The sequence below is a fragment of the Citrus clementina genome, unplaced genomic scaffold, assembly GCF_000493195.1.
Source record: "Citrus clementina cultivar Clemenules unplaced genomic scaffold, Citrus_clementina_v1.0 scaffold_1, whole genome shotgun sequence".
In the NCBI taxonomy this organism is placed as follows: Eukaryota; Viridiplantae; Streptophyta; class Magnoliopsida; order Sapindales; family Rutaceae; genus Citrus; species Citrus x clementina.
The window spans coordinates 27,012,365-27,030,787 of NW_006263303.1; the positions used below are offsets into that span (position 1 = coordinate 27,012,365).

General features: G+C 32.5%; 3 protein-coding genes across 3 annotated transcripts; all 3 read left to right on the plus strand.

The window, feature by feature from the left end:
* Positions 1-5,912: 5,912 nt before the first annotated feature.
* LOC18056022 (putative glucose-6-phosphate 1-epimerase) lies at positions 5,913-11,316 on the plus strand. Its single transcript, XM_006453255.2, has 9 exons — positions 5,913-6,180; positions 7,366-7,440; positions 7,824-7,880; positions 7,960-8,120; positions 8,245-8,385; positions 9,160-9,262; positions 9,342-9,441; positions 9,749-9,996; positions 10,997-11,316. The coding sequence occupies exons 1-8, from the start codon at positions 6,085-6,087 to the stop codon at positions 9,961-9,963; spliced, it is 948 nt and encodes a 315-aa protein (XP_006453318.1). The 5' UTR covers positions 5,913-6,084; the 3' UTR covers positions 9,964-9,996; positions 10,997-11,316.
* Positions 11,317-12,562: 1,246 nt separating this feature from the next.
* On the plus strand, positions 12,563-14,721 carry LOC18056023 (peroxidase 16). Its single transcript, XM_006453256.2, has 4 exons — positions 12,563-12,803; positions 12,912-13,109; positions 13,743-13,908; positions 14,308-14,721. The coding sequence occupies exons 1-4, from the start codon at positions 12,591-12,593 to the stop codon at positions 14,712-14,714; spliced, it is 984 nt and encodes a 327-aa protein (XP_006453319.1). The 5' UTR covers positions 12,563-12,590; the 3' UTR covers positions 14,715-14,721.
* A 303-nt stretch (positions 14,722-15,024) lies between these two features.
* Positions 15,025-15,782, plus strand: LOC112095778. The gene is made up of 2 exons (XM_024177927.1): positions 15,025-15,463; positions 15,532-15,782. The coding sequence occupies exons 1-2, from the start codon at positions 15,025-15,027 to the stop codon at positions 15,780-15,782; spliced, it is 690 nt and encodes a 229-aa protein (XP_024033695.1).
* The last annotated feature ends 2,641 nt before the right edge of the window (positions 15,783-18,423 follow it).

An 18,423-nucleotide genomic window follows, 5' to 3' on the forward strand; every position in this document is an offset into this window, starting at 1 on the left:
TATGGTATTGAAGTAATTTTTTACCGTATGATAATCTAATCCGCGGTAACTTTTATTCTTCTTAGTGATGCTAGTCTACCTGAGCCATGATGTTAAAATAAGAAATAGTTTGCCTACCCAAAGACATAATGTGATATAATATAATTATTTAATAAGATTTTCAAATTAGTCACAATCTTCACATCATGTGTGTCAGTGTGTACCAAGGTCCCCAATGGAATATAATATGAATTATCATTATCATAATAATGTTATATATTGAAAAAAAAAAATTGACGGCCTAGAAGAAACGCATAGAGTTTCAGGCTTTCAGCCAGCCAAACAGTTTTTTTTTTCTTTTTCTTTTTTTTTTTAAAGAGGGTACACGACTTCTAAATAGGAATATTCCATTTTCCCCCTCTTAGGAAGAATAAACGGGCCCAGCCGTAAGCTTCCAGCAATTTATTTATATCCTTATATATTACTACGTGGTATATTAAAAAGATTAATAAGTTGCTTCAGAAAAAATTTAATTGAAAAAATAAAAAAAAAAGTGTGCCAACTGCCAACACATAGAACATTAGCGCCGCCTCCGCCGCCAATTTTCCATCGCCGGCCACCGCCATAGCCCCGGCGAAAGGTTATCTTCTTGTTCACAATGGATGTGATAATTGAAAGACGTATTGATTTGACCTAATTTTGAGTGCTCCATTGAACTTTGACAAGTTCGAAGAGGAAGCACGAGAAAGGGATGCTAGTGATTGCAACATATATAGTTTATACTTCAGGATACAAATATGTCAAGATCGTAGCATTATATTATATTTTTATATACAAAATATTAGTTTATTTTTGGACCAATATCTCAATACTAGAGAGATTAGATACATATATTTTGTAATACAATTTAGAGATCTGTCATAGATTACTTCAAAAATTTACCCTAACAAATATACGAAGATATACATATTTACGCTGAGGAATGTAGGTTGTCATTAGACAGCAAAAAAAAAAAAAAAAACTTATAACAAAAAAATTAAATTTTATGTTAAATAGGTTTTTGATTTTATGTATTATCGTAATAATTAATTGAAGTAACTTTAAAAAAAAAACTTAGGATTAATAAATAACTCATTAATCAAATTCATTTCAGTGATTATAATAATTACATTACATCTTTCTATCAACTGCGAATTAGTATAATCAGTAGTGGCGGACCAAGCAACATTTGACTGCATGGCAAGATTGCAAACAAATTATTCATTGCACAGAAACCCTGATGGGTAGGAGACATGCATAGATGATAGACCTTCGATTTTTTTTTTTTTTTTTTTTTTTTTTGGGTATAATCCTAAATCTGTTTTTCATTTTGCGAAACAAGGCAAATGAATTAAGAAACTGGCAATTTTGTACAGAAGCTGGTTTTGGAAACATTTTAATGATTTCTAGCTAGCTGGCCACCAACATCGAAGTGATGGGTTTTCTTTTTTGGTTTCTGCTTTAAGGATATGAGATGATAGGTGATTGGCATTTTTTCAGCTACTTGTTTCGTTATGTTAAAGCATTTGATTGGGCTATGAAGAAAAATAAATGTTACGATCTTATTCTAAAAATTTATACTTCCTGAAGGGTTATAGAGTTTAACGGGGAAGGTTTCAAGTTGAACATTTTAATAACTAAGAATGAAAAAATAATTTTAAAGTGGTTTTTACTAATGAATTATGAATATGTACTTCTAAAATAACTAGGTGTAGAGTAATTTATAGAGTTCAAAACGAAAAGAAAAAGCCCAGCCTCCGAATTTCAACTTGAGAAATTATCTTTAATATCTACTTTTCATCTGGGATTTTTTTTTTTTTTTTTTTGGGTTTAGTTGAGTATCAAATGTATATTTATCCATTCAAACGTGCAAACAACAAAGGCAAAACCATTGCACATTTATTCTGCCAAGTGAATCAAATCCGAAACACAGCCTAGCTCATTAAGAATTTAAGATGATATTTAGTTTTTAATTGCGGATACATCCACGCTCTCCTGATTTGGAAGATAAAAAATCATAGAGATCTTGCTACGATTTAATCAGTGTCGTGAAGTTTTTTATGGAGACTTTTGTCAAATTCAAAAGAAATTTATTTTTGTTTTTCTAAAATCTCACTAAAGATATTGATTGCATCTTATAATCAAAAACGTGTTGTTGGTTAATACATATAATCTGAAAACCATTTCAAATTTACGGCTCAAATTTTCATTGAAATGGTCCAAAGTTGCTCTTAATTAAAGGTTCATAAAATTTCTCAAATGTAAATTATGGTGGTACGCATCTCCTGATTCTTGGATTAAAATTAACTTCGTCGCATAGATAATATGCTGTACAAGTTTATAAAACTTATATGATGTGTCATTTATATACTTAAAAAATAGATGATCATAAAATTTGTAATATGTTATTTATAAATTTATCGTATCAATGACATCTCGTGCTATCTAAAAAGTTAGTATGATAAATTATTTATATATTGTGTACATAAATGACATGTTGTAAATTCTTTTATTTCATAGTGAAAATTGTATGATCCATCATTTATATAAAAAAAAAAATCATCATATAAATGACACATTGAACTCATTTATTGAAATAGTATGGTATATCGGTAGGGTTGGAAAAATATGGGTTTGAGTCAAGCTTTTTCAAACCCAGGCCCAAACTCATTTATATCAAGTTCAAACTCTTTGAAAGCATGTTTAATTTTGGATGGGCCCGGCCTGGACGAGCCTTGGTTTTTCAATTAAATATAAAATAATTTTTTAATAAAGAAAATATTTAAATTAAAAATAATTATTTAATTTATAATAAAATAATAGTTCAATACATAAAATATTAGTAACACAATATAATAAATCACAAATACTAATATAAAAAAAATTAATTTAATATTTTAAGTTTTTCTTTCTTATTTAAATATAATTTATTTTTTATAAATTAAAAGGCCGGGCTTAGGCCCTTAAACAAGCCCAATTTGTGCGAGTTTTGTACTTTTTGGCCTATATCCAGGTTCAACCCATGCAATTCGGGCTTCAAGCCTGTAGGTCTAGGGCTGGCCTGAGATTTTTTGCCAACCTTATATATCGATGATATTTTCAACGCATAGATAGATGATACCATGATATGTTGTATGGTTTCATGATTGAATTATAGGTCCGACAACAGTATAGATGCTCTACTATAGAATACTCTTTCACAACCACATTATCAAAATTATATTGTAGTTTTTACTATTTATTATTTTACTCGTGTGGTAATGAACGAGTACTCGTGGTAGAGTGCCTCTAACATAGTTATTGTCTTGAATTATTTTAAATAAAATAAAATTTTAAAGGTACGAAGTACAAAACATTAAACATCTAACATGTCATCAGTGATCTCAAAGAAGGATTAGTGATCAACATTCGTTATCATTTTATAAAAACATTAGTTTAACATCTACATGTGTATTTTGATGTTATTGATAACATTTCACTATCGACACTGATTTAGCATTGTACGAATTCAATTGTTCTTGTTTGAATTTGAAGAATTTGTTATACACAGACAAATATATCAACATCAGTAAATCACAATAAGTTGCATTAGACTTTTGGTAAAGAAATGATGATTTAAGTCACTTATTTATCCTCGAGAAAATATCACTCGTATACCCTTAAATGATATTTGTATCAAACGTACTACAACACTTTTAACATGTATCACTCGTATACCTTAAGTTAATAAAATATGTATGCCGTCCACTAAACCGTTAACTGCCATTAGAAAGTTAACAAAATTATGGTAAATTGACTATTTCGACCTTAAAACTCAAAATAAGGTAAAAAGACAAATTTACCCAAAAAATTAATGTCAATTTTCAATACACAAATTTTTTATTAACAATACATTTTTATTAAAAAATGAATTATTAATGGTACATATTATTAACAATTATCCGTAAAAATTCATCTATATTATACTATAAAAAATTTATTAACAACATATTATTTACAATTATACATATTATACCATAAAAAATTTCAATTGGAGCTTGGAGGAGTAGATATTAAAAAATTCAGGTTAAATTTTGGAAGAATAGAATGGGTTGTGGAGTAGCATTTTTTTTTAGTCCCGTTGAAACAACGTCGTTACACATAGGTGACGTCATCTTCCGATAAATGTGATGACATGTCATTTTTTGTCAATATATATCACATGACATGTCATTTTTTATTAGATAAATAGGATGACATGTCGTTTTTTAATCAAAATTTCTTCCATCTTAAAAGACTAGATTACTCTTATGATGTCAGCACTTGCAAACAGTAGCTAACAGTTTGGTGGACGGCAGATACATTTTGTCAACTTATGGTATACGAGTGATACATGTTAAAAGTATTGTAGTACGTTTGAAATAAATATCATTTAAGGGTATACGAGTGATATTATCCTTTTATCCTCTAAAAAATAATTAAAAAAAAGACGAAGAAGAAGACACTTGTTTATAAAATAAAAAAAAAGTGTTTATTTTTAGATAAGGTTATATGGATTGAAAGGTACGATGTGATACACACGCGCACATACATACATACACAAGCATCCTTGTTATTATTATTTTTTCATGAACACGTGTTATTAAGTCGTATGAGTTAATAAAGTGTCCACATGAAAAAAATGGGGGTGCTACATGAGAGAAGAACTATATATAGTATTATAGTTATTTTCTAACGAGAACATCCTTATTTTTTTTTAAAGTGAAGATATCAATAGAATACAAAAAAAAATTTAATAAATAAAAATTTATATATTATTTATTTATTAGTGTGTTGAAATCTAATTTTTTGTTAGTAGTGTTCTCACTTTTAAAAAGTGAAGATGACTGCACCAGAGTGTGTTTCTGTGTGTGTGTGTGTATAAAACAAAATATTTTAAGTGATTGGAGGAATCTATCCTGAGATTATATATCATTTCAATTTATAACAATTGATTATTTATTACATTATTTTTAAAGATAATGCATGAAATATACCATTGCCGTACAATTGGGCGGTGGGTTACATCATACAGTTTTAAAAAAAAATCAATTAAACGTTGCACGGTATGTGATTTACAAAACAACTCTACACATTGAGAAACAGGAAAATGATATTTAAACAACTCTACATATTGAGAACAGGAAAATGATATTTAAAGACTCAACTCTGAAGGACAAAAAAACATTTCAAGTTTATTTAGACTATCGACAGGTCACGAGCATAATCCCTAGCTAGTCTACGAACACTATACGTTGGGTCTATACATAATCAAAATTCAGAGCATCGCCCATAGTTTATGAATTGTATATATTACGATCTATCCGGACTATATTTACAATTTATTAATATTATAATAAGAGGTTTATTGATTCGAAGGTTTACGAACAATCAAAGGTAACATTACAATCTATTGATAATACAATCGAGTATTTACCAATAGCATAGCTTAGGGATATATGGATTATTTATTACAATTAAGAAATTAAATTCGCATAAGAATAGCATAGTCTAAATGTCTCCCAAACATAATTTAAAATTCTACCTTAATAACTATTAGATGTACTTACATTTAATTTGAAAGTAAATAATTCTCATTAAATCAGGAAAAAAAAAAAAAGAATACTGCCTGCCCCTAATTTTCCACCGACGGGGAATTTATTTTAAAAAAGTACACGAATGACTAATTAAAAATCCGATGGGAGGGAGCTCTTGCCAACCGGCATACAAGGTCCAGTTATTTAAAAGTAAGCTAATAGAACTTGCGTAAACTTTAGGGGGTTCCGCGTAATAAACCATTCGAAAAACAAAAATTGAGACCAAAAGTAAGGAAAAATAAATAAATAAATAAATAAAAGAAATTAGTCAATTAAAGAAACGGAGAGAAGAAGTGAGAAGAAGAAAAGAACGAAATATCTCTCGCTCTACTGAAGTGAGCTAACACTAAGTGAGAGAGATTTCATTTTCATATCGAATGCTGTGAATTTTCACATCAAACGAAGAGTAGAAAATCTTGGCGGCGGCGGCGGCGGCAGCGGCTTCAAAATCATGTCGACGGAGAAGTTTCTTCCAGTTGAGTTCTGCAAGGGCAATAACGGCCTCGACAAGATCGTTCTCCGCGAGTCACGCGGCAGCTCCGCTGAGGTACGACATCGTTTCACCTTCCGCATTCTTATTTCTTCGATTTATGCGTGATCCGATTCTGCTATCTCTCGATTTCTGGTTAAGAATGGATAAATCTTGTTCGATTTCTTGTTTAATATAGATCACTTGGTTAGTTAAATCGAATACAGTGGCCGATTAAGGAATAGCTATGTCTCTTTTGCTAAGGTTTCAGCAGATCCGGAGAAGTGAATTTGAGCTAGCTGTGTTTATTTCTGAAAGACTCGTAATATCGATTAGGCTCCTATCTTGACACGAGAAATTGGAGTTTTAATTCGAGACGGATCCACTCAACCGAAATCTTTTGTGTTTTTGAAAGACTTGTAGAGAACGATTAAGAACATCTCACATAGTCACATTTACTGCAACAACTATGCTATTCAACTAAAACCTTTGAATCTGTCAGAGCCAGAACTTCATTTTAACTTGAGTGCTATCTTGAAGTAGATCTTACTACAGATTGCTGCTATTTGCAGCCTAACTACCTCCACTTTCATGCATTAGAAAGGATGGTAGATTATTAAGGAAAAGGGATACATTTACAAAGTCATTGTTATCTGCAATTCTCTAGGATTTCGTCAAACCAAGTAGCTAATCTTGGCTTTTAGTTATATAGAATCAATTTTTTCCTCTATGTCAAAGTGGTTATGAGTACATAGATGATATACAAAAGGCCTAAGTATATTCATTTACACACTAGGAATTTAGTTTCATCCGATCTAGCTATTATTTAATCTCAATTTCATTTTATGACACCGAGTTGATAAAACTTACAGATTTCCAGTGAAGAGTCTGAGAATCACATTATTACAGACACATTTTAGATTCATTTGGTCTTATTTGATAGTAAGGAATGGAAGAAGTCGTTAAATGACTCAACACTCATGACATGTCAAAAGTGATGCTTGTTGTTAAGCCACCCCCACACATCTCAATTCCTATGCAGCTAAGGTCATAATGATACTGTAACCTCACTGAAGCCCACAACTTCAAAAGCAATTGCTTCTCTATGACTGTGATGTCCACATTGCTCTAGTTTGTTTTCCCTCACTTTTATAATAAGTTATCAATGTTCAGGTTGCAAGAGTCTATCTGGCATGCTGTCTGAAATATTCTTGTTTGTTGCTTTCTATACTAAGAGTAATCTATTCTTTTTGGGTTTTCCAGGTGTATTTGTACGGGGGTCATGTGACGTCTTGGAAGAATGATCATGGAGAGGAATTGCTTTTTGTCAGTAGTAAGGTGATATTTATATTCTATTGACAACCATCTTTGATTTATTGCTTCATAGTTCTTACCATAAGTAAAATGCCATGTTATTTGTAAGGGGCCATGCGATACTCTAATAAACACTTCTTGCTTATTCAGATCAATTTTTTTCGATGCCCTGTAGGCTTATCCTCTCATCATTAGATGTTCAGTTAGCCTATTTGCAGTTATTGTAATTTATTTAGATATGGGTTACCTTAGCTCCAAAAGATACTAACATGCCCCTTTTCAATACTGTAAAGAGGCTAAAATTTATTGATGGGCTACCTTTCTTGGTGTCTCAGATTTTTAATTTAATATATTTTCCGTCCAAATTAAAATGTCTCATAGAGTTATTTACTTTATATCGTGTGCAGGCTACATTCAAGCCTCCCAAAGCGATTCGCGGAGGAATTCCAATCTGCTTTCCTCAGGCATGTGCTTCTACCAGCTTTACTCCTTGGTTCTTTCAACTGGATTCATCTATCCTTAAAACTTAGTCCATTTTTACAGTTTGCAAGTCATGGCTCTCTGGAGTCGCATGGGTTTGCTAGAAATCGGTTTTGGAGTATTGACACTGACCCGCCTGCTTTTCCAACTAATTCCTCGAGTAAGGCTTATATTGATTTGATACTAAGGCCCTCGGAAGAAGATCTGAAGATCTGGCCTCACAGGTTAGTAGTTGGATCTTTCATCACTCTCCTGCACATTTTCATGAAGATAGATATAGCTGAAATTTAGGTAAATTTTTTTTTTTGGGAATTTTAATGAAAATCTTTACTGTTTTTCCCTTCCCAGTTTTGAGTTCCGTCTCAGGGTAGCTTTGACTCCTGGTGGTGATCTGATGTTGATCTCTCGCGTTAGGAATACTAGCACTGATGGAAAGCCATTTTCGTTCACATTTGCATATCATACCTATTTCTCTGTTTCAGACATCAGGTAATTCATGACATTGCTTGATAATTCAGAGTCTGTAAATAAGAAAAATGGTGGAATTTTAAATTACAAGTGTCTGCTGCTAATTTCTTCTGATTTCCTTCAAACTTAAGAGTAGAAAATGTCAATCTCAACATGTTGCCATCAATTCTTCTAAAAGCACAAGTTGTGAGGTTATGATAGCAATGCTATTTAACTGCAATCTATGATTCTCCTGGAACAGTAACTTGACTTGAGTTTTTGTCTGAAATTTAATCCCAGATCCAGTATTCTTACCTAAAGCTGAATTTGTGTATCTAATGCCAGATTTGCGATGAAAATGTTTGGAACTTGAATGGGCTATCACAAATAAGAACATTAAAATTATTTCTTGCCAAACTACAACGATAATGTGAGTTACTCAGATCAAGCATTGTATATTTAAGGTTTAAACCTGGGTTGGCCTGATCTTGCTGTGAGTTTCTGTGGCTCTTAATTTGAATTGCAGATGCTCCGAAACCACAAGTAGTATCACAGCTACAATTTATCATCATTGGACTACTTTGGATCGGGAAATTGAATTCCATTTTGTTAATGGTGAATTACTTTCTTATATGTTATGTGTTTTGTGGCTGCGTGTCTGCTATTTACCATTCCAAGGTAGATATGATATAAAGTTCTTGGTAACTGAATTTTGGGGAATCATGGAAAATAATCATTGGTTTTTTAAATCGTATATTGACTCTATATTATGCAGTTTTGAGTTGTCTTTAAACTGGTTTAGTTGCTTGTGCTCAGTGAAGTTCGTGTTGAAGGATTGGAGACACTGGATTACCTCGACAACTTGCAGAATAAGGAGCGTTTTACTGAACAAGGGGATGCAATAACATTTGAATCAGAAGTGAGTTCAGGGTACCATTTTTCTGTGTGCTTACATTATCTTACTCTACTGTTTATCTAATGCTTTTATGGTTGTCCAGGTGGACAAGATATACCTCAGTACTCCTACAAAGATTGCAATTCTGGATCATGAAAAGAAGAGAACGTTTGTCATTCGTAAAGATGGGCTTCCAGATGCTGGTGAGATTGCTTCTACCTGTATGCTTTCTTAACAATGTTCATGTTACTTGTAAATTGGGTCTAAATGGCGTATATATACTTTAGAACTTCTCTTGTACATAGCTGTAGATTACCAACCAAAGTGTTTTCAACTTCTATAAATCTTTAAAGTAAATTGGATGTGGGAAGATGATGCCTTGGTAAAAATGGGACATAGCTTTTCAGCCAAAGGGCTGCATTGGGCGTCTTTTGCTTGTTTGAAATGGTTACTTTGCATTGAATATATCTTAGTTTAGTAGGACCTAAAATATCTGTTGTATTCATGCAGTGGTGTGGAATCCATGGGATAAGAAAGCAAAAGCTATGGCTGATTTTGGGGATGATGAGTATAAGCATATGTTGTGCGTGGAGGCAGCTGCTGTTGAAAAACCGATTACATTGAAACCTGGGGAGGAGTGGAAAGGAAGGCTGGAACTTTCTGGTGTTCCGTCTAGTTATTGTAGTGGGCAACTTGATCCACAGAAAGTTCTCTCGAGCAGCTGAAGGATCCATCAGTCTGGTCTATATTCTGTACAGGTAACTTGGATTTAAGTTTGAAGCAAATACTCTGTATGTTTAGTATATGCATGTCATTAGTGAAAATCCACTTTTGTATCAATGCAATACCTGTTTGAGAAAAGGCTGAAATAAAACAAACAGCGTTATTCTGGATAATACAGAAGTCACATTATTTTTCTGTGGTTGATTGTATTTGAATGGCTCCATTGCTTGTCTTTACTAATCAAGTGCATGAACATACAAAAGAAGAGAAGCATGATTAGTATATTAAATTAAATGAAATTACTTCAAAGGGGTATCTCACATTTGAATGTTAAAACTTTTGGTGACTAAATATGTTATTCAATAATCAGCTGCTTTGCCCCTTTTTACCATCTGATATTTGAAATTGAACAGATGACATGACAGGTGGGGTCCCATGATTATTTAATAACAACTACACTTTCTGGTCTACACTTTTGGGTCATAGTTTTAGTTTCAACAAATCATTATCATTTATATCTAGAGAATTCTCATTATTTTTTAAAATCTAAGCCTATACCTTTTGGTGTCCTCCCTAGGCTCTGTTGTCTGGCTGCCCAGTTGGTACTGCCAAAAGATAAACAGGCTGTTATTTTTTGAACTCCTTGGTCCACCATTCAATAATGGCATGTGATTGCTTTAGATACTGTCAAGTTGTTTCTTTAATTAGTCAATTGTTTTGTTGGGGAAAAGCTACGGTACAGCAGTTGTAATGATATAACCTCTAAGTTAAAACTTTTCATTCATTAAATTTTCTGTTAAATTTTACTTCTTTCAATTTTTATTTTTTTTTAAACATTGAAATGGGTTTATCGAACATGTAAGTTGGGAAATCTAATGGAAAGCTGGGTGTGTGCTTCTGACATCTGTGCTACTTAAGAAGAAGCTTGTTTCATGGATTTGTTTTATTCGGACATTAGTTTTACTATTGTTGGATCAGAGTTATTCTATATCAGAGATTCTATGCATTTGTAGTAACGGATGCTCTAATTTGCAGGTAATCCGTATTTGTTTGCAGCAGCCTGTGGATTTGTATTGATGTCTGGCCAATATATTTTGTTTTTTCTCCATGTGAATTTCCATTATCCTGGTCAAAGAGATGGATTCGTGACTAAATAGGAGTTGTGAAATAATGTAGCTCTTAAAGACAAGACTGTTTGAACGATGGATGAGTATCACTCGAGTTGTGTCAAAGTAGAACGAATAATAAACATATAATATGATTAGAATGGTGAAAATTATGGATACCACGAATGAGATCATATTACATTGTAAAATAGAATTCCTTTCTTGAGTTAAAAATTGGTGCTTTTTTTTTTTTAAATTCCGCGGCATTTTTTATTTTTACAAACATCCAGTGAACATGGAGTTGGTATTATGAACTCATTTTATTCGAAGGTGTTTTTCATGACACAGTCTGAATGATTATTGCCGTACTTGCGAGGTAAGCCGTAAGCCTAAACAGGCTAAAAGATCTGACGACATGAGAAGACTGAATAACATGGGCTAAAATTATCTAACAAGTTTTCGTTACCAACGGCTAAGGGGACGCCATGTGAAAGTTAGCGAGTGTCAATGCACCTAGTTTTGCTGACGCCGCCTGTATTACTGTGTCCATTGCTAAATGTCAAAGACCTTGTGGTCGGTACTCGGTAGGGCCAGCGTGTGTTCACAACGCAGTTTTGTTTGCGATAAAAACGCTCTCCGTTGAAAACCTACGGTTTCCCGTTGCACCCTCTGAAGTTTTTGTTATCGACAATTTGAGTTTAATAATAAGTTATTTATATAATATATTATGAGTTGAGGAATAAGAATAAAAACATAAGGGAATCAACAGAAACAATAATAATAATAATAATAATAAGATACGCAAGGTTTTACCATAGAGAATGGGGGCTGAAAATGAGACTAAAACAGCAAAGATTTGATTTGGGGGACTGCTGTGCCAGATACTGTTGGACCGCGTGGTTTACAACAGAAGTCAAATATGCATATGTGACAAAGTTTTACACGTCTATTACACTAGTGTACCAAAATATTTTCCCGTTGTTTATGTGGCCAATCAAAGCCGTCGTTAGAAAAGTGATGCTTTGCATTAATTATAATTATTGAAGGAGCAGCCCCCGGAATGCTCCTACTACTGTATTTAATCTTTGGAATCATTTGGGAGTTGTTGGGTACCAACATGATTCATGAAGTTGAGTTGTCATTTAGTTAATGATTTCATCAAACCTCTTATTAATAATATATAATCAAGTTAATTAGATATATCCATGAACAAAATTGAAAAAAAAAATACAAATATTTGAATTTTCCAGTGCATTCTTACATGTGATGGTACCACCCCCAAAAGATAAAATTTCAATCATCTGCAAAATTCGTCAACTTTATGACAATCATAATAATAAATAATAATAATATTAATAATATTATCAGGTGCACCTCAAAATTATATATAATCTCCTATAATTGGCCAGAGTGTGCGTAACTGCTGAAGATAGCTGGGTGCTTCTCTCTATATAAATACACACACTTCACATTCAACTTCTGAATTAAGCAAAAGCTAAAGCACGGTGATTAACAAACAAGCCATGGAAACTAAAAGCTTCTTCATTATTCTGTCATCTGTTGTTTTCTCTCTCATAATGACAGGTGCTTCTGCTCAACTTCGTGAAGACTTTTATAGAAGCACCTGCCCAAATGTAGAATCGCTTGTACGCTCGGCAGTCACCAAGAAGTTCACTCAGACCTTTGTCACAGCCCCAGCAACTCTTAGACTCTTTTTCCACGATTGCTTTGTCCGGGTAATCAGTGAGCCTATTTATTATCTAAATCATATTGATTTTTAATGATGGTTAATGGCTGAGCTATATCTTGGGTTTCTTCTTACATATGCTGTTTGTGCTTGATAGGGATGTGATGCTTCAGTGCTGCTATCGTCGCCGAATAATCGGGCAGAGAAGGATCACCCAGAAGATATATCACTAGCTGGAGATGGATTTGATACTGTGGTCAAAGCTAAGGAAGCTGTTGATAGTGATCCTCAGTGCAGAAACAAAGTTTCATGTGCTGATATTTTAGCTCTTGCCACTAGAGATGTTGTTTCCTTGGTATGCATTCTTTTCTCATTCACTAATTGTCCATTTGCATGTGGAGTTTTTAACAAATAAAATTTCTCTCTCACCTAAAAAGAGTAGAATTAAAATATAAATGTATTTTTTTTTTTAAAAAAAAAAAGGTGAATGAGAGGTACATTAGACTTTTTCTCTTTGTTACTTAGATTCCACATGGAAAAAGGCTAAAAGAAAAAGGTTAACCATTACTCATTATTATTGTTAAAAAATAATTTTGGGTGTTTTCGATGTCTACTCTTTTATTTATTGAATTTTATCATGTAATTATCTTTACATAATTACTTTTGACGTAGCATTCCTTTTCTTATTGAACTTTTATTATGCATATAGTTTTTTGTTTTTTACATAATTGATTAATTGAGTATACAGCCACAGTATGAATCTAATAAATAAGAGAGTATATATGAAAAGCATCCACTGATTTGTTGGGTTAAATACTATGATCCCTCATTACATTTTCCCATTTCAATAATTGAATAAATTATCTAAGACTACTCCAACTGCTACAATTCTATGATTGAGTCTTGAGAGTTTTCATATTAGTTTATAACTTTATTATATTCATAATTATATGCTTTTGGTGACTAAAATACAAGAATATAAATGCAGGCAGGGGGACCATTCTATAAAGTTGAATTGGGGAGGCGTGATGGCAGAATATCGACAATAGCAAGTGTTCAGCACAGACTTCCTCAACCTGATTTTAATTTAGACCAACTCAACAGAATGTTCAGCTCACATGGTCTCGATCAAACGGACATGATTGCATTATCAGGTATGTTTATATCTCCACTGAACTACCACTATGGAGAATGACTTTTCATTCTTTGAGAATTCTTTATAAATTTTTAAGACCCCATTTCGTTCTTCGTTCTTGGCATTAAAATGTTGATTAAAAAAAAAAAAAACATATTGTTGAAAGTCAATGTAACTTTTTAATGAACACATATTAACTAGTTTTAATTTCTACGTTAAAATGTCATATTTATCTTTTATTTTGTTTGTTCACATTTCAATACAAGATGATAACTATAACAAATGTTAAAGTAATGAAATCTTAACCGTATATATTGTTATATATATATATATATATAAACACTTGAAAGTGTGAACTCAAATAAAAAGAAAATCTTTAACTCCGGTGTAATATTGACTTACCGAACATTTTTTTCAGGTGCACATACGATAGGATTCTCTCACTGCAGTCGCTTCTCGAAAAGAATCTACAACTTCAGCCCCAGGAACAGAATCGATCCCACTTTAAATTTCAATTATGCAATGCAGCTGAGGGGCATGTGCCCTGTAAGAGTTGATCCTAGAATTGCCATTGACATGGACCCTACGACGCCTCGAATTTTCGACAATGCTTACTACAAGAATCTTCAGCAGGGAAAGGGTTTGTTTACGTCTGATCAAATTTTGTTTTCTGATGGAAGATCAAGAGACACAGTTGTTCGATTTGCTTCCAACAAAGAAGCTTTTAATAGGGCCTTTATTTCTGCTATTACAAAGCTTGGACGTGTGGGAGTCAAGACAGGAAATCAAGGAGAAATTCGAAGGGATTGCGCGCTTGTGAACTAAATTTAAAGAATGATTTAATTAGTATAATCTTTGTTTATTTCTCAAGTTCTTTAGTTTTTTTTTTCTAGTTTTATTTGTGGGATAAGAGCATGATTGTTTGATAGTGAATAAATTATATTTTTTTGAAATTTAGTTAATGGCCTATGAGATTGAAATAAATTGTTAATGGCCTGTGAACACAAGCCTATGTATGCATTTTAAAAGAGAACGACCTATTAAGAGTGGATACCAAGTGGCCTTGAGGATTAATTTCTCGGATACCCTGTCCTGTTCAGAGCAGCCAGCCAACTAATGGTCGATTATTTGGTCCATGTCCTTACCAGAGAAAATTAAGATCTTCATCTGGAGAGCAGCCAAAAACATACTTCCAACAGCTGAGAACTTATGGAGGAGGAAAATAGTGCCACAACCCGAATGCCAAATTTGTGGAATCAGCGTGGAAACTGTTGGTCATGCGTTAGTGGAGTGTAAATCTGTTCACAAAATCTGGAAAACTACCAAGTTTGATGCTGAGCTTAAAAACATTGGTGGCCATGACATTATTGGCATATTGCATGAGCTGGTGAAAAGAGTGGGGAAATCAGATACAGAGTTGGTGGTCGCTCTTCTATGGGTAATTTGGGGTGTACGAAATCAAAGATTGTTCAAAGGGAAGAGGGAGGACCCTGGCATAGCAGCAGCTAAGGCTGAGGCTGTTGTGGAGTCTTTTAGAAGGATCCAAAGTACTGGGAAAATGGCCAATATTGGAAGTACAGTGGAGAATCGTGTATGTTGGAGTCCCCCCCTCCAAATTGGTGTAAGATCAATGTGGATGCAGCTATAAATCTGGAGGATCATTTAGTTGGGCTGGGAATTGTTATAAGGGATGCTAACAAGAATTTTTTGGCTGCTGCAATCAAGAATACAAGGCTGCACAGTGGCGTTACCTTTGCAGAAGCAGAGGCAATGAACTGGGGAATGAAAGTAGCTTATGATGTAGGGCTGGCAAACATAATCATTGAATCAGACTCTCTCGAAGCTGTAGATTATGTTAACAACAGGAAGAGCAGCAGAACAGAGATCCAGTGACTAATTTCGGAAGTTCAGAATAGATTGAAGGAGTTTTGTTCATGGAAAACACTGCACACGCCAAGATCTTGTAATGCCATTGCTTATTCTCTAGCAAAGTTAGCTCTAGAGAAAAGTATAACTGTTGTTTGAGTAGATTCGTACCCCTCAGAAGTCATGAATTTGTTAAACTCTTTTATGGAGTGAATTTTATTTTCTTCTCAAAAAAAAAAAAAAGAGAATGACCTTTATCATTGTTAACGAATGAAAATGAATTCAATTTTTCACAGTATAGTCTATATTTGAATGTACAGATAATGATACACACACATGTACACATACATATTTTTATATATTACAATAATTTTCTATGAGGGCATCCTTACTTTGTTATAATGAAGATGTTACTAACAAAAATATATATATATACACTAACAGACACAAAAAATATATAATTTTCAATATATTGCTTAATAAAATCCTCACTTTAAATAAAGTGAGAATATATCCACACACAACTACTGCGGGTACTCTTATTATTATTTTTTTCATGTGGACACGCTGTTAATTAAATTGTGTGGTTTAATAAAATTAGTGCAGACACTCTATTAAACCATATGGTTTAACACCATATCCACATTAAAAATAAATAAAGACACCCACACTTAAGAATGGTTACACACACACTCTATCTGACTCCAACCCAAGACCTATATCCTTTGTAAAACTACAAGCTAACGAGTGGAGGTAAGCTTTGTCTGGACAAAATAGCCTTTTGCACTATAAATTCTCATAACTACATAAGAATCTTGATGATCGCAGAATCGTATCTTTGGGATTGTAAGAATCAAGGAGACTGATTTGAACGATATTTTTTTCCTTTAACAATCATAAATATATAGCATATATTTGGTGTCTATTTTAGTTATTGGATACTATTCTTTAAAATTCTTCAAAAAGGAAAATTTTATAGAATGGGCTTTTAGTGTTTTTTCCTCAAGAGTGAAGTTATTGGCACCCCTTCATTATCCTTATAAACCCCCTTCAAATAAAACTACTTAAAAGACAAATAGAATTGAAAAAAAACTTAGTTTTTTCTTCTTCTTACCTATTGCTTCCTATCTAACTAAAATAAATTGTAAAAATTTAGAATAATCTATTATTTTTTCTCAAATTTTCTATTGATTAAATATTTTCGCACTTAGGATTTCTTTCAAATTATAGTGTAAAATATTTTAAATTTAAGCTAATGGTTAACATTAAAAAATTCATCACCTATAAAACTTTTTAATTTGTGCATAGGTAATAATAAGATTGCAAAAGAAATGAAAATAACACAATAGTACTTTGAGTTTTAACAATAAAAAATTATATGAAAAACTGAAAGTGTATTAAAAAAAAAAGAAATTTCGAAAATAAAATAAATATAATTAAAAAAGGGGTTCCATGAGGAGATTGAAGAGGTGCCAATACTTGAAACTCTTTTTTTTCAATTGATAGATTCTTTTGATCTTTTTGACAAATAGGACGAGCGGCTATGGAACTAACAGAATATTTAGATTTCTCCTTACCAAAACAACATTTACAAAACCTGAAGGTTTAGCAAGACAACAGTAGTGCACACATAGCTTCTTAATTTTCACATTAATGATAATATTATGCGTCGCTTTGTCACATAAAATTTGAAGAAGTTGTTTTTTGTTATATGCTAACATGGCCTTTTTAAATTATCAACTTTGTGGCCTTCTTGATTAATAACAAAAATTGTTTTTCGTTGTAATTATATAAGTCACTTGCTAAATTTAGAAGAGTAAAATAACAATAGACCTAGAACTTATCATAAAAGGGAGCTACTACCTTACATTTAACATAAGGTATAGCCCTCTCACTAGTGGTGGGCTTTAGTGGAGCCCACAAATAAATTGTGTGAGTGGATGTACCTTACGTTAAACGTAAGGTAGCAAAATCCATCATAAAATTAATTAACTAATTAATTCTCACTTGAACAATCTGAAAGTAAAATTCTCTAGATAGTTAGGAGGATACTTTTTCTCTTTCTCATTTTCATTCATCCATACGACCATTAACAAATATTAATAGATACGAGACGGCAATCCTTTCTAAAAAAATTAATCATGCCAATATTTTTACAGCATAATTAGATTGTAAGGTATCATTTGCACCTAGTTGTTATGCGATTAATGACAAGGATTTGAGACAGGTTTATTATTATTATTATTATTATTTGGCTTAGAAGAACGACATACAAGCACTATCATCAATAGCATATTCATCGTTATCGTTTGTAGGATGTTGGCTTGTGTCAATTCAGCCAATTTGCGGCGCACATATTTATTATATACCTTTCGAAAATAGCTAGAAAAATGTTCAAAAATATATTGTTAGTTTCGTGGCCCATGTATATGTCATCGTTGGGCATTGATTTAGTGCGCAGAGAGATCATGTTTTCTTAGTAAATTATGAAAAACTTTTATAGATATTTAAAAGTGGTGTCATAGTTTTTTTTTTTTTTCTAATTTCGATTATTATCGATATTGATTATTGACCCATCTGTTTGAAATTTATTTTTCATTTCGATTATTATCGATATTGATTATTGACCCATCTGTTTGAAATTTATTTTTCATTTCGATTATTATCG